We start from the raw sequence: 21,494 nt of genomic DNA, 5'->3' as shown, positions 1-21,494 counted from the left end.
CCAATCCTCAGGCACCTCACCATGAGTCATACATACATTAAATAACCTTACCAACCAACCAATGGCCCTCCGAAGGCAGCGTGGGGTTTGAGACTATGTATGTTCAGTGGATGAACATAGAACGAACTGCTGCTTCATCTTGGTCATCAGAGAGAGAGAGAGAGAGAGAGAGAGAGAGAGAGAGAGAGAGAGAGAGAGAGAGAGAGAGAGAAGGTGCAGGCGAGGGCAAGAAGGGTAGGTCAGGAAATTGCCAGAGCTGAGTTACGGAACCACAAGTTTACACCAGCCTCCCCGAACAGTACAACAGCACGTAATTACACACACACACACGCACACACACACACACACACACACACACACACACACTATCCATCTATCTCTATATCTGTCTCTCTATCTATGTCTATCCATCCGTCTATCTGTATATATATATATATATATATATATATATATATATATATATATATATATATATATATATATATATATATATATATATATATATACACACCCACACGAGACTGAAGAAGAAGACCTTTTCGTTAACACGTTATCCCTCGTTGGCGGCCCTAATTCCTTGCGCTAATGACGACCAAGACACACACACACACAACGGGCGAGTGAGCTGTCCACATTTACTCGTTTAGGTGGGCTGTGTTTTGTGGTTGTAGGTAGGCGCCTGAGGGAGTGTACGCGACCCAGGGGATGCATGATGCTGCTCTGTGTGTGTGTGTGTGTGTGTGTGTGTGTTGACTGACGGGTGTATATACCAGCTGCAGCGACAGCATCACCAAGTAGCAGTAGTCAGGCGTGCCTGTCAAACAGGTTATATAGATTGAACGCCATCTGAAAGGAGAAAGTGGTTGTAGAATGTTGTGTAGGTTTGAAGTGCATCGAATATATATATATATATATATATATATATATATATATATATATATATATATATATATATATATATATATTCCTAGCTACGTCTCCTCGTTGTAATATCCGCTGACTGTTATATGTCTTTTGGATCTCCCCTGATGATGTGATTGTAGCACGAAAGTGCACTTGGGAACTTACTGTGTTTCATTTCTCCGTGGATGAAAGGGAATATATATATATATATATATATATATATATATATATATATATATATATATATATATATATATATATATATACACAGTACATATAATGATTATATTTATAATTGCTTCAGGATTCTTAGAAGTCGTCTTGATTATACCCTGGACATGTTTCCAGAGGTTCTAGCAGCTCCAGGCTACGCTACACCCAGTAGCAGGGAAATGATGATGGACTCGTTTGGAGTAACTATTCACTCGCTGTGTAACCTAAAGTTTCTGCTGCTGTAGTATTAAGGTCAGACCACGATCCTGCCTTGACTTTCGACCTTTGTCAGTGGTCCATACCTTGCTGGAGCTGGTGGGCGCAGGTCATTAAACGAAGTGTACAAGATTAATGGAGGGAACGGGAGGGAGGGGGTGGATTGACGGACTGGGGGGGGGGCAACTATGATGCGTTAGGGGGGAAGGTGGGGTTGGGGGGGGGTAAGAAACCAGTGTGTAGGAGGGAAGGGTGGTGGAGGAGGGTTGGCAGGTGTGTGTGTGTGTGTGTGCTGGGGTGTAAGACGCAACTTCATTACCAACTCGCAAAGGAGCCGCGGACGTTCTCCCGCGTGTCGGTAGAATTACTGCCGACGGCGCGCGCCCGTCGCTCCGACGCGATTGACAAAGTTACGACGTCGTAACGGTCACCACGATGTGACGCCTTCGATTGCCGTGCTGCGGTTTACGTTGGCGTCGAGAGAGAGAGTGATCCCCCCTACCCCCCATTACGACATACCTTGAACGCGACAGGTACGGCACGTGGACGACTGTCGTAAGAGAACACGACGTACGGACTTCTGAGACGTGGCATCCCACTGCGACAGACTCGCTCCGACTTTTAACACCATAATCACACAGACCTGACCCTGAGGTGAGCATAGTCATATTTTTTTTCCCAGTACACTCGTCTAGCATTGTTTCAGCGCCTCGTATCCCCGCAGTCTGCTCGAACTCTCTTAACTTACCATGTAAATTGTCCGTGAACAAGTGGACAGCCCTCAGGTCCAAGGGTTTCAGTGTTCTCTTAATGGCGGACGTTTTCATGTTCCCTGAAGGCTCGAGGTCTTTGGTCTGGTCTGGTCCAGTTCGAAGGGACTCCTCCTCCTCCTCCTCCTCTCTTTTACGGATACCGACTGTTTTTCAGAGGAACGTCTGTGCTGAAGTTCCTCCGGACCGCACCACAGAGAGAGAGAGAGAGAGAGAGAGAGAGAGAGAGAGAGAGAGAGAGAGAGAGAGAGAGAGTTCAGTTATACTTTCTCCACATTCGATCCGACGTTCGGAGTGGTGGAAGGGGGTCGGGAAATAAAGGTGGTTCTGGTTCCCCTACTTCGAAGCCGACTTTAAGGTGTTGGGTGTCGGACATTGGTGGACAAACTTCACTCGCTCTGTTCTTCCTCCTCCTCCGTGTCACCCACTCTCTTCCTCCTCCTCCGTGTCACCCACTCTCTTCTTCCTCCTCCTCCTCCGTGTCACCCACTGTCTTCCTCCTCCTCCTCCTCCTCCTCCTCCTCCGTGTCACTCACACAGCCGTTGAACCTCGATCGTTTATTAACCTCCCATTCATGGAATTACCCCCCCCCCTCCTCCTCTCTCACCTCATCCATACATCATGCCTCATTCACAGCCTCCTAGACGTGTCCCGACGAATTGGAGGGCTGCTATTCACAACGACCCCGTGACTGTCTCGGCTAATCAGGCTTCATTTACAACCCTTTTACCCATTCAGGATCTCCGGGGCACCGCACCTGCAGGTCGCCGCTCAGTAGAAGGTTAAGGCTTACCCACACCTGCCGCAGCGAGGCTCGATACTTCGTCGTGTTCGAACTTTTAGGTTTACGAGATCGCTGCTCGTTTGTTTTGGTTGGGGGGTTATCTGGAGGTGAAGCATCGGTTGGATAGCCTCGTTTAGATAGATAAAGGAGTGCAGTGTCTACGAGAGAATTCATATATGTATCGTAAGACGTTTAAATGTAAAGGAAGAAAAAAATGTAACGCATTGTGTTGGTGATTCTTTGGATAGTGAATTGATTTGGGTATGAGACTGCGTGTTGCGGCAGTGCCTGGCGGGAGAGAGTCCTGGGTGAGCGTACGGGTCTCGAGATAGGGAGAGGAACCACGCAGCTTCATGTTTTGGGAAATCGCCTCCGCCGAGGTCGTGTCGTCATTGCCAGTGGACGCAGGGTGTCGCATCGCTTCCCCAGCTGCTGATTGTAGTGTACACCTACAGCTGCAGGAGTCTTAAGTATACGGGATCAGCCTCAGGGTGTGTTTATACATCGATAAAGTAAAATTTGATTGCATTATTCTAAGGAGACCCCGCTGGAGGAGGCTGCGCTTTAATCAGTAGCAGAGAAAGGATGGATTCATTTGGAGAGAGGAAAGTTCCTTGGCGGAGTTGTACTACTTTTTGTGCACTGGCGGTTGATGTGACCTTCCCGAAGGTGACTTTTCACTCGCGGCGTAGCCACATGCAGGAGGAGTCCGGTAATGCCATTATATATATATATATATATATATATATATATATATATATATATATATATATATATATATATATATTTATATATGTATACACACACACACACACACACACACACACACACACACACACACACACACACACACATATATATATATACATATATGCCAGCGAAATTCCAATCACCGGAGTAATGTGGGTATGTGTCAAGAAGATGAATTGCCTCAAGACGCTGGGAGGCTCTGTGTAGTGTAATTGGCTTCAGCTGAATCCAAAGAAGCGACTCCACCAGTTAGGGCAAGCAAGTTGCCGATGTGGTACTGAACACACTACAGAGAACCCGAGAGCAACTGGACATCCTTCGTTATCGCGATATATAATTTTTTCCTCCGTTTTCTCTTTGAAGTTGGAAGATGTATATCTGTGTGTGTGTGTGTGTGTGCATGTGTGTGTGTGTGCATGTGTGTGTGTGTGCATGTGTGTGTGTGTGCATGTGTGTGTGTGTGTGTGTGTGTGTGTGTGTGTGTGTGTGTGATCTGGAGATTGATTGATCGTCTGGATGATCATGACTTTCGGTATTATTCTGTTTTAATTCATGAATTACTTCGGGTAATAAATCACGTTTTGATTTGATAGTTTTTTTTTTCTTTTTAATCTTTGGAATATTAAGCAAGTTGCTTGGGCAGTGGTTAGAGGTAGTTTGCCCGAGATTGCGAATTATTAAAGACAGACTGCTAGTTTACTGTTACTCGCTCCAGGTTGGTAGCATCATTGAGAATCATTGACCAAAACGCCGGGTGGCAGCATCGTTGATCATTTATCAAAACGCCAAGTGGCAGCTTTGTTGATCATTGATCAACGGAGAAAGAGTAGAGGTCCCATGAAATTTCCTTGGGTACCCCGTGTGAATGTCTTGATACCCCTGATTGACCACGACGCGTTTGATAAGCCAAACAAATCGACTGTCGCCTGATATCGCAGATAAGTTGACAGGCCATTTACGAATATCACGCCTCCTGTAAAGTCTGCCTTACAACCTTCACACGCTTATGTTCTTTCATCATAATTGTATCGGGGTCTTCCCACGAGATGCTGGAATACAGCATGAAAATGCCTTATTGTCTTGTCTTGTCCGACTCATGGTCGGTGGTGGTCGTGTTACAAGACAGGCACACGGCAGTTGTAGTATTGTCTTAAAAATAAAGACAAATTAGTCTTATGTTGAACCATGATCATCATGGCTCTCTCTCTCAACATGTAAGGTGTGGAGGGTGAGGTGTGGTGGCGTCGTCAGGGGATACGTCTGGTGCTGCATGACCAAAGTTTTCATCCTTGAACCTCACCACCGCAGGAGGACGTCCACCACCACAACAGGAAGGGGAGACATACTGTCCCTCACATGTGTGCAGGCTGAGCAGAGCCTCGTAGCTGCGAAATCCAACATATCCCCTCGTAAATCTATGAGTTCAGGAGCGGCGCTGAAATCGTGTAAGTTGCTGCAAGGATGAGACATTTCCGGGTAAACATCTGGGGGTCTCGAACTGTTCCACGCGCCATCTACCGATCGTGGAAACATTACCATCGACTGCTGTACCGAGGAATTTGGGGGAGTGACGTGAGATGAACGTACAGGAAGAACGTTGCAAAATGGTCTCCTGTAAATGTGAGATTTGATTTTACGTCCATTATTGTCTTTCGATATCAAGATCTTAATCTAAGGGTTGGTTCTCTTTGTACTAATTCATTTTGAAGGCATTTGATTAGAAAGAAAAAATATATACATATATGATTGTAATAACCAGTTGTGTAACGAAGTGATTAGACTGTGGCTAATCAGGTGTCAGGCTAGACCACAGGATCAATGTGTGTGTGTGTGTGTGTGTGTGTGTGTGTGTTGTACCTGGGATTGTCGCAGCTGTTTTACGTCACCGCTGAATACCCCCCCGCCCACCCCACCTCCCTTCCTCCTACCACAGCCACCACCACCAGCTTGTCTGGGCGAACCAATTTGGAACGAAGGTGTGTCTTTATTATTTTTTTTTTTCTTGTCAGGCTCGATCATTCTGACAAAGCCTAAGTTACAGAAAAAAAGAGAAAGGTATCAAGCGCGCTATCTTATTATCTTGGATCACCGAAAGATCATATCTCATCCGTCATCATCGTTGGCTGTTGGTTTAATCTGCTTAATATTATTATTATTATCAACCGAGATTTTACTGTCGAACTATTTATCATCATTCGAGTTGATGTCTTTGCCTGGAGAGGCTGGGGGTCGACGCCCCCTTTGCGGGCGGGCCTCATGGGGTGTAAGGAAGGACTTATAAGTGGCGTGTTCTGATTGGTACTCACTTGTGTACCTCACTGGCGCTCGCTAGTGTTCCTCACTGGCACTTGCTAGTGGTCCTCACTGGCACTCGCTAGTGTTCCTCACTGACACTCACTTGTGTACCTCACTGGCACTCATTAGTGTTCCTGGCAGACACTCGCTAGTGTTCCTCACTGACACTCACTTGTGTTCCTCACTGACACTCGCTAGTGTTCCTCAGACACTCATTTGTGTACCTCACTGACACCCATTTGTGTACCTCTGGCACTTACACTTGTGTTCCTCACTGACACTCGATAGTGTTCCTCTGGCACTCACTGACACTCACGGCGAACATCAAGGGAGATTGTGTGTCACTCAGTAGAAACCGTTCAGAACTGAACTGGCTCATCCAGATACCTGCGATGTGTACCAGTATATCCAGGTTGGGGGGGGGGGGGGGGGGGGGGGGGGGGGGACTTGTGGGCTTACAAGACCGCGGCCTCGAACAGCCTGAGCGATCAGAGGAGCTGAAGACAGTGTCCCTAACCCGACCAGGCTGCGAAGGTTTACAGAATCCCTCTTCGAAATACCATCTTACGTAAGGTGATGTTACCTCCCACAGACAGCGTCGCACATCATGCACCGCGTGATATGCATCAACTGCCTCTCACAACATATAGTTGCTGGGTCGTGTCGAAGCTGAGTGTGATGGAATTCCAGGCCCCATATATATATATATATATATATATATATATATATATATATATATATATATATATATATATATATATATATAAGAGGGTCGGTTATCTGTTAAGAAATACCGTGGTCTTGCACCTGGTAGAGGTTGATGCAGCTCTTAAAAGATGTGAGTGTATATATATTGTGAGCGGTGGGTTGAATACTGATTGGGGGGGTGGGGGAGCGTTGAGAATATTAATGGATATGCTGTGAGTGTTCATCAAGTTCTGTTGGAGGTGGGTGTTTTTTTGAACGAGGTATTAAAGAGTGAAAATGGATATTCATTGGTTGTTCATCAAATTCTAATGAAGGATTATGAACATGGATATATATATATTTCCAGGGTGGCGATTGAACTTTAGAAGGATCTTGAACATCCTTAACGAGTATGCTGAGGCTCTTCGATCAGATTGGATGGGGTTTTGAACACGTGAATGAAGATTTGAAGGGTACTGGGTCAGACCTAGGTGCTCGTGTTTTGAACGCCTTGAAGAATATTTAGAAAGTGCTGGATTCAGTTTGGTGGTGTTTAGAACCCTTGAATTGATATCAATCCAGAGGGTGTTGGATCAGATATGATGGTGTTTTGAACATCTGAATGGATATTTGGAGGGTTCTGGATCACTGTAATTCACACAATGAAGGAAGGCTATTTTTCATGTTATACACCCGTCATTCATATCGGGTTATTCACCATGAATCCTCTCTCTCTCTCTCTCTCTCTCTCTCTCTCTCTCTCTCTCTCTCTCTCTCTCTCTCTCTCTCTCTCTCCTCTCCTGTAACCAGGAGTTGGGGAGGGGGAAGGGGAAACTGCATCCAGCAGCTCGACCGTAAACAGTTTACACACTCCACCCAGTCCCTTTTCCCCCCCTTCTCCTTCCTTCCCCCCCGTCGTGTCAGGTTTACGTCCACCTCCGTGGCCTCACCATCACATAACTCTCAGGGTGTTGCCATCCAGATTTGACCATGGCCTCGTTACCACTCAGCTGTTTCCTCCTCCCAGTTCTTCTCCCTCTTCGCTGAAGCCTCCGGTGGCGTTGCTCCTGACGGGCTTGTCGTAACCATTGAGACTTCGACGACCTATCCTGATGAACGACTGAGCGGTTCCAGCGCGTGGGTTTGAGAAGCTGAATGGAAAGACTTAATTGGACCTCATTTACATATTCATTAGATATGCTTACCCAGAATGAGAGGCCTATTAATTAACAATTATTAGGGGGTGACAGATCATCCCCCCCCACACACACACAAGACGAAAAGTATGTATGTTTATGTGTGTGTGTGTGTGTGTGTATCACCGGACTCCACCCACTCATGTTGAGGGATGAAGTCCATGTTTATCTTCCAGATACACCGTGCGTATGTATCCGATTTAACATTATAATCCGCGTCCTATGATTATCACCTTGCCAGACGTAACGACGCGTCGTTCCGCCAGGCTCAGCCTCTCTATTACGTGCCACACCACAAATAGAGGGGGTAGGGGGAGAGTTTAACCCCTTTGATGAAGACTAAAAGCAACGCCTAGGGTGAGGGGAGGGTAGCAGAGCGCGCGCAAGATGACCAGGATTTGATTTAATTTTACGATGCACAATTTCCATGATTATACGTGCCCCCGGCTGGAAGATGGCTTACGGATCCGTTGGTCAAACATGAGTTGCGGCATGAACACTCCCCCCCTCCCCTTCCCCCTCATACACACACACACACACACTCCCTCAAGGTCAACCCATCTGCAGGAGTTTCTCGTTCTGTCGGCATCCTGCTCTCGAAGCCTATGGTATTATCATTCTTGTTGTCATTATTATTATTATTATTATTATCACTTATTATTTGTACAGTATTACTATCATCGTGAATTAGAATTATTTTGGTCGTATTGATAGCAGTAATAGCAGCAGTAATACCGGTAGTAGTAGTAGTAATAGTAGTAGTAATAGTAGTGGTAATAGTATTAGTAGTAGTAGTAATGGTAGTAGTAGTAGTGATGGTGGTGGTAGTAGTAGTAGTAATAATGATAGTAGCAGTAGTAAAAGTAGTAGTAAAAGTAGTAGTAGTAGTAATAGTTATTTCTGTGGCGTTAGAAGAGTCACGATTTAGTAAGTTCCTTACGTGTGTCGTGGGCAGGGCTGGGCTGGGCTGGCGTGACCCTGTGATGCCGGGATGAAATTCTTCCTTGAATTAAGCTGTCAGGTTTCAGCCCTCCCTCCTCTCTCTCTCTCTCCCCTGATGGCTTTATATCCTGTTCTAACGTAAAGGATTTCGCTTATGTGAGAAATCCTGACTCTCATGATACTGCACAACCGCTCGTCGAATATAACTTACACTCGTGTCTTCAAGAAAGAAATACAAGTGTTTTTTTTTCTTTTTTTTTTAGGCATGCTCGGCACACACACACACACACACACACACACACACACACACACACACCTTGTGCACGGCGGTACGACCCTTGTGCACGGCAGTACGACCCTTGCTCCCGGCGGTACGACCCTTGCTCCCGGCGGTTCGACCCTTGTGCACGGCGGTACGACCTTTGCGCACGGCGGTACGACCTTTGCGCACGGCGGTACGACCCTTGTGCACGGCGGTACGACCCTTGAGCACGACGGTACGATTGTACGGCATGGTGGTCCGGTCAAAGACCCAAGGATTCGTCCCACCGCCCTCTGGTGGAGACTCGTCCCAACGTCCTCGTGGGGGGGATGTGGGGGGTTGGATTCGTACCGCCGTGCTCTGTGAGGGAGGGGGACGTTGGGGGGAAGGGAGATTCGAACCGCCGTCCTCTGTTTCGAAGCATCATTATGAAGCAGGAAGTCTATACTTAACGTTAATTACAGGCGGTTTTGTCCACAGTGACGTAGATTATAGGGTTGCTCGTCCACCCCTCCCCTCCGGCTCGTGTTAATGTGCGTGGACATTTATCACGGTCCTGATCGGTGATTAAAAATCTATTAATGAACATTAACGTCATGGCAGCTGCAATCTCACTCTTAGATTTACGGCCTCGGTCCACGTTCGTGGGGGGGGGGGGGGGGGGTCGGGGTCGGCCACTGAGTAGAATAAGTTTACCTTTTTATATAACGACCCACGAGTGCCATGAGTGGATCGAGAGACATTTCGGGATGACAGAAGGTGAGGAGACGGAGGCTGCTCGCACCTGTTCAGCCTGGAGGGGGGCGGGGCGCGTCGAGTCGAGTGCTGAGAGAGAGAGAGAGAGAAATAATGGTTTTTGCTCCGTTTCCGTCGTCGAGGGTGAGGATAAGGGTGTGAGGGTGAGGGTGTAAGGGGGCTGACGCTTGAGCGTTTGCATACGTTCAGGAAGTGAGTGTCTGTGGTTGTCGGCTCTTAAAAGCGTTTGGTTTACATTCTTCAGTGGTGTGTTGATCAGGGTCTCAGCAGTGGTGTGTTGATCAGGGTCTCAGCAGTGGTGTGTTGATCAGGGTCTCAGCAGTGGTGTGTTGATCAGGGTCTCAGCAGTGGTGTGTTGATCAGGGTCTCAGCAGTGGTGTGTTGATCAGGGTCTCAGCAGTGGTGTGTTGATCAGGGTCTCAGCAGTGGTGTGTTGATCAGGGTCTCAGCAGTGGTGTGTTGATCAGGGTCTCAGCAGTGGTGTGTTGATCAGGGTCTCAGCAGTGGTGTGTTGATCAGGGTCTCAGCAGTGGTGTGTTGATCAGGGTCTCAGCAGTGGTGTGTTGATCAGGGTCTCAGCAGTGGTGTGTTGATCAGGGTCTCAGCAGTGGTGTGTTGATCAGGGTCTCAGCAGTGGTGTGTTGATCAGGGTCTCAGCAGTGGTGTGTTGATCAGGGTCTCAGCAGTGGTGTGTTGATCAGGGTCTCAGCAGTGGTGTGTTGATCAGGGTCTCAGCAGTGGTGTGTTGATCAGGGTCACAGCAGTGGTGTGTTGATCAGGGTCTCAGCAGTGGTGTGTTGATCAGGGTCTCAGCAGTGGTGTGTTGATCAGGGTCTCAGCAGTGGTGTGTTGATCAGGGTCTCAGCAGTGGTGTGTTGATCAGGGTCTCAGCAGTGGTGTGTTGATCAGGGTCTCAGCAGTGGTGTTGATCAGGGTCTCAGCAGTGGTATATAAACAGGTTCTCAGCAGTGGTAGGATAAGAACGAGGCCCATTTTGAAGAGGTCTGGGAACTTCCTCCCTAAGCATGACCAACCTCAATTTGTTTTTCCTCATGTGTGTCGTGACTCAGGGATGATCAGGGGGGCCTCCCGTGGGCAGAGAGGATGACAGTTGTAATCCCACGAGTTTTTGATCCCTCGAGCACGACGGTACGACCTTTGAGCACGATGATACGACCCTCGACCACGACGGTGCGACTGCTCGGTTATGTATCCTTCACCCCCTCTATTTGCCACCATCACAACTCCTCCCCCTCATCTTGCCCTCTCCTCCCTCCTTCACACACCCACCCACACACACACACACACACACACACACACACACACACACACACCTGGCAGTTCCACCGACACCCATCTTGGCTCCATCACCCTGCCCCCTCCATCGTGCCTTCATCATCACACCCCCTCCATCCTGCTCCCGCCAACCCCCCCCCCCCCCTCCCCTGTCTCACCCCCAGCACCTCCTCATCCTGCCCCCACCGCCCGATAACCCTGTCTGGAGACCTGGTGGTAGGGTGGGAGGGCGAGTGGCACGTTGCCGGACGGCTCTGCGTATAGTTACTTTCAAGTGATTACTTTCAAGTAGTTGATTTTAAATAATTACTTTCAAGTAGTTACTTTCAAGTAATTAAGTAATTACTTTCAAGTGGTTACTTTCAAGTAGTTTCCAAGTAATCACTTTCAAGTAATTACTTTCAAGTGGTTACTTTTAAGTAGTTACTTTTAAGTGATTACTCTCAAGTGGTTACTTTCAAGTAATTACTTTCAAAGGTAATCGTTTATGCGATCATCCCAAGGTGAGGAGGTCTGGCTCCCTCAGCGTCCGGGTGTCGGGATGACCGCGTCAGCTCGGGGTGTTGCTGGCGTGTGCCTTCGGTCCTTCCAGATGCCCGTGTTGGTCTCCTACATTGCTTGCGACCTTGGCCACGTCTTCCGTGCATGTTTAAACTCAACCGGACCAACCACTTCTTTTCCCCGTCTGTGCTTGTGTGTGTGTGTGTGTGGTGTGTGTATGTGTGTGTGTGTGTGTGTGTGTGTGTGTGTGACCCTGGCTCGGTCTTGATTGCATTCAGGAGTCCAAGTAAAGTCTTTATTTCACTCGACTTGAGATCACAACTCGGATCTCTCCAGCTGACTTGCCTCCGTGTGTGTGTGTGTGTGTGTAGGAGGCGTAAAATCTATTCATGGTAGGTTGCCTCTTTGGCTTTATGAGTCGTTTTGACAACGTTTAAGGTTGTGAGCTTTTAAATATTTAAGTCCTGGTCCTTGGCGGCAGCATACCACCTCGTCTTGTACGCTGCTTGGTACATTAGTCTGAACTTTCTTTTTTTTTTTACTTTCATACTATTCGCCAATTCCCGCGCTAGCAAGGTAGCGTTAAGAACAGAGGACTGGGCCTTGGAGGGAATATCCTCACTTGGCCCCCTTCTCTGTTCCTTCTTTTGGAAAATTAAAAAAAAAAAAAAAGAGAGAGAGGGGAGGATTTCCAGCCACCCGCTCTCTCCCCATTTAGTCGCCTTCTACGACACGCAGGGAATACGTGGGAAGTATTCTTTCTCCCCTATCCCCAGTGACACACACACACACACACACACACACACACCACATATATTATATATATATATATATATATATATATATATATATATATATATATATATATATATATGCGATTCCGATATTTTAAAGATTACTCACCGGAGACACTTTATCTCGCTGTAATTTCATTAAACTATTCTCAACACACTTTGTTATGTCTTCAGCTCTCGGGTAAAAAGCAGTCAATATATATATTTATATATTTTTTCCCCCTCCTTCTTGCCTCGCTTGCTGATTACATGATTCGTTAACATTGCCACACGTCTGATGAGAATAGCTGTTCGAGATGTCTTCAGAGAGAGAGAGAGAGGAGAGAGAGAGAGAGAGAGGGAGGGCGCGCGCGGGGCGAGGCTGGCTGCTGTAGTTTAGGATGTGTTAACACGGGACGACGACCCTCCTCGTCATCGTCCTCGTCGTCCACTTTAGTACGACCGTTGTCATCCCCCTGCCATGCCCTGTGGTTGAGGTCTGTCTTGCCCCACCGAAGCGGGAACACGTGCGACATTGTGTGTGTGTTTGAAGGTATGAGACAAGAAATTGAGGAGGGATAGCTCCGTGTCGTGCATGTGGGAGGTTGTTATGAGGCGATAAGAGACTGGTCGCCGGGAGGTGAGGGTGGGGGCTGGTGGGTGGGGGGAGGAATAATGTTGGCTGCTAACGAGAGCGAAAACAAAACAAGCTACTCCTGACACCGAGGATATGTTCACATTATCACGAGCAATGTGATAGTGATTGACATTCATGGACGACACACACACACACACACACACACGCTCATGACCATAAGGCCCGTGTGGAACATGGGGTTGATGAGTGGACGCCATCAGGAAGGTAGTGAGGCTCTTGACACATCCACACAACCCTGAGTGTTATCACACTAATGAATTCTTTGCATCGAGGGCAAAGCAAAGTCTTGCGTCACGACACTGATTAGAAATTTAAGACTTTACCGTCGCTGTCGTGGTAAATATATATATATATATATATATATATATATATATATATATATATATATATATATATATATATATATATATTATCCCTGTGTATAGGGGAGATAGAATACTTCTCACGTATTCCTTGCGTGTCGCAGAAGGCGACTAAAAGGGGAGGGAGCGGGCTGGAAATCCTCCCTTCCCGTTATTACTTTTCCAAAAGAAGGGACAGAGAAGTGGGCCAAGTGAGGAGTTTTTCCCATCTGCTCTGGAACGCTACCTCGCTAACGCGGGAAATGGCGAATATGTATATAGAAATAGATGTACACACAAAGTGTCTTTTGGAGTCGGATTTTCCTTGATGCCATTTTTGATCGAGTATGGCTTCTCCCTCACTGTTGATCATCTTTTCGTGCCGGCCTCATGTTCTCCTGCTTATCCTTCCCTGTTGTGCCGGGTACCTTCGGGTGAGGGAAACGACTACTTGAGACCAAAAAAAGTTCCCACCTTATGTGTCCACTCATCGCTGCACACGACATTACATCTCCACACAGATCTAAGAAGACCAAAGAAAGTCCTCGGGGGTCTCGTCTTCCTTTTGGCCATTATCGAGTGATTGAAATCAAGCGTCGAGGACGAGGGTCCTACCTAGTCTTGGTCGACCGCAAGACTGTCGGTGTGAGGGGCAGGAGTAGCAGATGCTGAGGGGTAGGAGGGAGGGAGATCCGTGGCTGTTGTAGTCGCGTCCGAGCGAGTGTGTCGCCTCCGTAGGGCCCCTGTCACCGTTCCTCGCTGTGCCTGACCGACCGGCGGTACAGTGGAAGGGTAAAAACAACCCCCCCCCCCCACTCTCTTCGTTGACCTCCCTGTCCAGGTGTTGATCCAGATCAGGTGTGTATTCACCGCTGTACACAGCTCAAGACACGCGTTAACACTTTGATCTGCGTTGCTGTTTCTTCACGACTCGTAGCTGGGTGTTTTTTCCCTCGTCTCTCGTGTGTTTCGTCAGCGAGGTCGTCCTCACGGTGGCATGTTGTGGTTCTACTGGGGCGCGCGCCCCTCCCAAAAGCTTTTCGAAGTGTGACCATTGTAGCTGCGGCTGGAACGGTGTGCGCAGCGCAGTGTCCAGTGTTGCAGTTGCACTTGGAGACTCCGGTAGGGTTTCTTGAAGCACCGAAGGATGTTCGCTCATGATGAAAAACGACCCAATTGAAAATCCTTCAGTGGTAAAGAGGACCCTGTTACACACACACACACACACACACACGAAATCTACATTTACCAAAGATTCCTCCGCTCGACTGTAGGGCCGCTGAGAGTCGTCAGTCATACGTATACCTATTATTTTCATCTCTCGCAAAACGTCTGCAGCTTTTATTTCTTTCTTGAGGGGGAGACGGATTTCCACTGGTATTTCCACACTTGTCTCTCGGTGCACAAGACGGCCAAGGAACCTCCCGAGATTGTTTGTATGTGGTTAGTTGATCGTATTGTCCAGTGGCTGGGCACCGGGCCAGACCACCCACCATCTGGGTATCTTGATAAACGTGAAGGATCATGATAATTGGTCCGTTTGTCCTGGCAGATTCAAGACTGAACGCGCGGCTGAACCTCAGGTTTCGGCTCCTGACGAACAAAAGAAAAACGAATTCTCTCGAGCCACTGTTGATCGTCTCTAGGATCCATAACAGTCCCGTTAGGATCAAGGATTGGATTCAGTAATGACGGGAAAACCCTTTTTTTTTTTTTCTTTTAGTCGAATTTGTAAACAGTCTACTTACTTTGAATTGCCTTCGTCGTGAAAAAAAGGAAACGTTTTTCAATATAATCATCACCTACTTAGAAAAATATTGATCTCGCTCCTTATTAATCACTCTCCCTCAGATTAATTTCAGGCTCTCGCTATTCATCATTCCTTGTATCAGATTAATTTCAGGAGCAGGTGGAACACGCGTTAGGTAACGGGTCTTTTAAGTGCATCAAGTCTTTCATGTTACTGTAGAGTGTTGGACACGTGTCTAATGTCTCAAGACGTGTAGACACATTACACCAGCAAGTCTGGAGCATGCGTCAGTCTTAAAAGACACGTTATGGGAGAGTCTTAAGACACTTATAAAAAGTCTAGAACATGTATAAAGTCTTGAACTGTTTTATTGGAGAGTCTGACTCGGTATAAGAGAGAGAGAGAGAGAGAGAGAGAGAGAGAGAGAGTCCTAAAACAATATACGAACTTCTGTAACACAATGAAACGTCATACAACCACAGTAAATATAATCTGTGATGTCAGCAGAGTTGTGGATGTGTTCCTTGATGTTGTGGTTCTAGACAGACGGTCCAGCACGGCCTGGGTGCATTGACCCGTGAGGTGGTTTGGTCGTTTGTGTCTCCTGAGGGCCAATTGGACCCTTAACTACTCCCATCTTACAATCACCACTTTCTTTGTACATGTTCGTGTGTACGCCCGACCCCCGCTCCCAGCGTTAAAGACGGACTCTGCGTGTAGAGCGCACATCTGCGTATAGTCAGGTCTTCGAGTTTGGATACCTCCTTCCCCCTGGCGTAGACCGTATCTCCCCTGGATGACGGTTGAGCTAATCACTCCTCCTCCACCTCCTCCACTTCCTCCTCCTCCTCCCACCCCTTTCCATCAGGTAGGAGAGCTGAACCCCATATCTCTCTCTCTCTCTCTCTCTCTCTCTCTCTCTCTCTCTCTCTCTCTCTCTCTCTCCTAATTACGACTTATAAGACTGTAATTAACAAGATTAGGTGAAATGATATGTTCAAAGCTTGGGTAGGGAGCACGAAGAGGCTGAGGGAACATAGAAAAAAAACGAGAGATTAAGAACCCAAAAAAAAGTAAGAAAGTGAAGATTTAATTATAGAGTAACTGATGGCTAGAATTCACGAAAAAAAAAAGCACAATTTAGTGAAACAAAATTATTGACTAAATTTCGCTGACTGACGCACGTGGCGGGAAAACATGCCACACATCGCCAGAGTGGCCGGCTTTCAAAATTTTGAAGTGGGACGTGACGCCCCTGAGTCGGTTTTCCGCTCCTCCAAAAACTTGACTCGCCTCATCTGACTCTTCTTTGATTCCGATATCACCAAACTGGGGCTGCATCGCTTGCCAGGGATACATGATTTTTTTTTTTTCTTTTTTTAGGACGAGGCTGGATTAATGTCTGTGTTGGAGAAGCTTGGCAAGTAAAGTGTTGCGCGCTTACGTTGAAGTAGAGATAAACTTACAACCCGCTGCATGTAACCTTGTGTTGAGACAGCGCCCGTCGCTACACAGTGCTCGGGACTAGAATTATTTTCAACAGTGTACAATTATATACTAGAGGTGTCTGATTATTTAGAGCATTGTACTATTACAGATTAGAACTGTCTGATTATCTAGAACAGTGTATGATTATAGATTAACACTCAAATTATCCAGAACTGTATAAGTATTAATAATGAGTTTTTATAAGTGCTCACAAGTAGTTTATATGAACTTAGCTATACTTATACACAGTAATTCCTATATACAGTAAGTTTATATATATAAACTTGGCTATACTCGTACGTTGTCGTCTTCAACTCTGTAATCAAACGAAGGATTAATTTCCAAGATAGAACTCATTATTTCCACCCTTATGTAGATAACATGATCATGGGTGTTATGAAACGACTTCATCGTCTGAGATGGTGATTTGTGGTAACCCGGACCGGTCCACCAATGAGCATAGCGGAACCCCCATATAATACCAGATAATTCTACTAATCCGTTGAAATTTACCGGACACTTCTACCCGGTGATGTACATCGTTCAGCCTCAGGTTTGTATCACAGACCTCCTCCCAGCTTGGTGTATTTTTATATACATATACATCGTAAAGTTCTAATTCGTTAAGTGAAAAAAGAAGGCAGCGAAATTGGCCGCCGCGCGTACGGCTATGCTAGGATTGCGGAACGAATTTGAGTCTGGTGTCGGTGGGTTTTGTGTGTGTGTGTGTGTGTGTTTGCAGTGGCTGTTGTGTGTTATTGGCCGTATTTATCAGTTTTGCTGCCTCGAGAAATTAGTAACCGTAGACCACAAAGTGTGATGTGAATATATATAGAGAAACTTTAAGGTATTCTTGGGGTATGCCACAGCGCACATGTACATGACTTTATTTGTTTCTGTAGCTCTCTTTTAGTGTCTCTGTATATATATATATATATATATATATATATATATATATATATATATATTAACCCTACAAACACATACACACACACACACACACACACACACACACACACACACACACACACACACAAGCCTATGCCTGGTGAGTATTTGTATTACATATGTGTCAGCGTCAGTAAGCATGGATGTATACATTTAGTTATATTTGTACACATGTATACATTAAATCACGTGCGTATGAGCATAGTACTACGCCAATTGACCGACTGGCTGGCCTTGCTGTGTATAGACGCTGCAGCAGCAGCTGCTACAACTACCCTGCCCCACCTCCTCTCTGTTGCTACCTGCACCCTGCTGGCTGGCTGGATGGCTGGTTTGCCGGCCCACCTCCAGCCGAGGGTGGGAGGGTGAGGAGGAGGAGGAGCGAGGTAGGTAGGCAGTATTTTTTTTTTTTTTTGCACCGGGTTAAGAACAGTGGACGTGCATGAGTCTTGTCCTTCGCGCTCGCGTTGGTATTGCGCAAGGCAGGAAGAAGTTCCGGCACGCATTTTGCTCTTTGTTTACCCTGTGTGATAGAGTACCCTGTTCATGGCTTCCTTTAATTCCTAGGCCCGGTAGGTACGATGCCTCAGGGCGGGATGGTTTGCTTACTTTCCTGGGTAGGTAAAGTACAGGTTAGTAGGTAAGCGTGGTCAACCTTGTGTATTTTTGGGAGGGCATCATATCTCACTACCTAGTCATTAACATCATTTTCTTTCTCTTTTTTTTTCCCTTTTTTTTTTTGCGTGCACGAAACTGCCTCAGTAATTAATAATGGTAGGGTAAGATAATTTGACGGGGTGATATGTTGTGGGTTTGAGTGTGGTTCTCTGTTAGTCTAGGACGGGGGTGGAGGCTGTTTGTGTGTGTTTGTGTGTGTGTGTGTGTGTCAGCCATCTGTAGGGTTTACGGCCACGAGGCTCACCCACCTTCTTCCTGAGCCCCAGATCTGTCTAGACTCTAAGTAGTAGTGTGTTGGGTACTGGGCTAAGGCAGGTGACGTGTGACGATTGGCGGGGTCGCCCTCGGGGAAACGTTTCGTACCCGCAGACGTTTGTTGGGTTGTCCATTCCCTCCCTCCCTCCCACCCCGGACGGCTATGGTGTATTCAGGTTTTTGTGCAGTAGGAGGAGTTTTTCTGGTCCCATGGGCTCGTCCCTTGTCCCCCCCCCCCCCCTTCCTCTCTCGTCTCCTGGAGGAGGGGGTGTTCACTCGCCTCTCAGCACTTTTCGCGTGCCACCCCATAGCCGTCTGTCTGTCTCTCTTAACTGTCTGGATATTCCTTTGCTTCTTCATCCGTCTTACTGTCCGTCTCTCTCACTCTTCCCGTCTGTTAATATGCTCCTTAGTCTCTTACTGTTTCCATCTGTTTAATCACACACACACGCACGCACACACACACACACACACACACACACACACACACACACACACACACACACACACACACACAGATATTCGTGGACGCCAAACGTTTAACAGCAGTTCCTGACGTGAACTATGTTCGTGGTTGTAAGGATGTGACGGAGGTAACCCGTGTCCATTACTGGAAAGTGTGGGTCTTATATCCGCAGTTGAGTGATCGGATCGAGCCCACTTTCTTGTGAGGATGTCTGTTACTCAGACTTGGTAGGCCTATCTGTTGAATCTGTTAGGTCTGTTTATCATGTCGGTCAAGCACGTTACCATATCTGTTACGTTATACAGTGGCTGTTGGGTCTGTTACAGTATATTTGATGTCACCATGTCTGTTTGATCTGTTACCATGTATCTTTTAAGTACAATGCTGTGCCTGTGTGCGTGTGTTAGCTCCCAGTGTAACCCATCTCTTCGTCTCTGACAACCCTCCCTGTGAGTGACCGGTGCCTCACTACCATTTAGGAATAATTTGTCTTTAACGAGCAAGTTGCAGTGCCCTGTGACGACTGACGAAGGTAATATTTTCTATTTTCTCTTCTCTTCCCGCTTTCTGTGCAGGTGTTCCAGGGGAATGTGGACTCCCACCAGACACGCCACAACTTCGTGGAGCCAGCGGTGATGGGTCGGTTCATCCGCGTGCACGTCCTGGACTGGCATTCCCATCCCTCACTCCGCTTCGAACTCCTCGGGTGCCAAGGTCAGTCTGTCTGTCTCTCTCTCTCTCTACCCCAGCACACACTTTCCCCTCACTCCTCCACTACATCGAACTCCTGTTCCTCCTCCTCCTCCCGCCGGATGCATGGAACTATCAAAGTCTCTCCGGCGCTAAAGTGAATCTTTCGTAGCTTTTTGGAATTGGGTGTAAAGCAGCAACACATTCAGTATTTTTTTTTCCTTAAGTACAGTGACCAAACTGTTGTCTCCTTTAGTCCACACACGATTTTTTTCCTCTGGGAACTTGTTTGAATATGTAGAAACGCCTTTCAAATTGTAATTGTGGTTGAAGTAAAAAGAACCTGTCTTTTAAACTGTGCCGTGTCGTTGGGGTAGGGAATTTCAAAGCTGCGAGGTGTAAGGAAAAGAAAAGATATCACAGCTACCGAGAGACATTTAGAGGATGAGGAGTCCTCCCGCGTCAGTTTGGGCGAGAGTTGCAGGGTTGTGTGTGGAGGTGAGATCGGCGGCCTTGGAGAAGAACAGTGTTAGCTAAGAATGTAGGTTGTGGGCGGGCGGATTCACCCTGCGCTTTTTTTTATACCGATAAATGCAAGTTTTTTCCCTCTAATTTCCTCCAAACCGCTTGACAACCCACAGCCCGATAAGGGCCGGACATTATAAGAGGGCGGAGAACATGAGAAGCTATGAAGTTTAGGAGGGAAAATAAGTGAAGGTTAGCTTTATAGGCAAATAGTGTCTTCCCCCCTTTCCAATATTTTTTTCTTCTTTTTACGTTCGTGAATATTTTAAGTTTGGTGTGTGTGATGATTTGACTCTAGCAGCAGTATAGAATCGGTTTAGACGACGCTGTTCCATAGTGCTTTAGAAACACTGAGTTACAATATTGTGTAGAAATTACGTAATAAAACTCTCAAAGGTCATTCTGTACACAAACATGTTTACTGACAGTTCTTACTTTTAGTAGTAGTTAAAACAAAGACGTTTTCTCTCATTTCAAGGACAACGGAGTGGGAGTTGGCGTGTGGTGATGTGGTAATTGACTCGTTCATGAAATTTTTGCAGGTCATGGCGTTTTACTGTTTTACGAAGTCTGTCCAGATACTTTTCGGAGTTTCATAGCTTTTTTTCATAGCATCATACATTACTGTACTTTTTTTTTTTGCATGATTTACTCTGAAATATATATTCTTTTCCTTATAGACACTTCAGTTATCGTGAGTCATTTGTTCCCTCACTATCTCCCTCGCACTCCTCGTTCCAGCATCATGTCGTGGCGGTAACAAAGCGACGCGTCAGATGGGACGATTGTAGATATTGTGTTACATTTTCTCTCTTGTATTGAAATCCTTTTAGGAATTAACAATGTTTGTGTATCAGCCAGGAAAAGAAAAAAAGAGATAAATCCTTCTTTCCTTCTCACTGTGGTGAGTTGGGAGTGCATAGTCAAAGAACGTTCATATCTTTTGATGTATATGTGTGTTGAGCAGAGATAATATCGGGCCAGTCATATTACGAGTTAATGCATGCATAATGACTATAATCTCGCCTTCTTATTTAACTGGTACTGGTGGGTTAGACAGCTCGAAGTACCTCGTTATATTTGTGTCAGTAATCCTTGACAGATAACGTAGATTAAGCGCAGTTTGAAATACTTACCCGCCTGGATGCGGCACATTGTCAAGATAGAAGATGAGAGACTTGGTAAACGCTAGGTAAGGGATATGAGAAGTGCATCTTGGACCCACTCTAACAGGTACAGTTTTGTGTTCGTGTTTGGTCGACTGTTTTCGTAATCTGTAATATACATATTTAATTGTCAAGTTTTTAGGTGGGTTCATGTTCAGAGTCTCCGTTAGTGTTAGATATGCCC

General features: G+C 46.5%; 1 protein-coding gene across 3 annotated transcripts in view; it reads left to right on the top strand.

Moving 5' to 3' along the window:
- Positions 1-21,494, top strand: part of LOC139754060 (lactadherin-like) — a 247,289-nt gene that overhangs the window by 181,902 nt on the left and 43,893 nt on the right. For all 3 annotated transcript variants that reach the window (XM_071671078.1, XM_071671077.1, XM_071671076.1), the window contains exon 5: positions 19,505-19,643. In XM_071671078.1, the coding sequence (XP_071527179.1) occupies positions 19,505-19,643 (139 nt within the window). The remainder of the gene's footprint in view (positions 1-19,504; positions 19,644-21,494) is intronic.

The sequence above is a fragment of the Panulirus ornatus genome, chromosome 16, assembly GCF_036320965.1.
Source record: "Panulirus ornatus isolate Po-2019 chromosome 16, ASM3632096v1, whole genome shotgun sequence".
NCBI classification, from domain to species: domain Eukaryota; kingdom Metazoa; phylum Arthropoda; class Malacostraca; order Decapoda; family Palinuridae; genus Panulirus; species Panulirus ornatus.
This window is presented reverse-complemented; position numbering and strand designations above follow the sequence as displayed.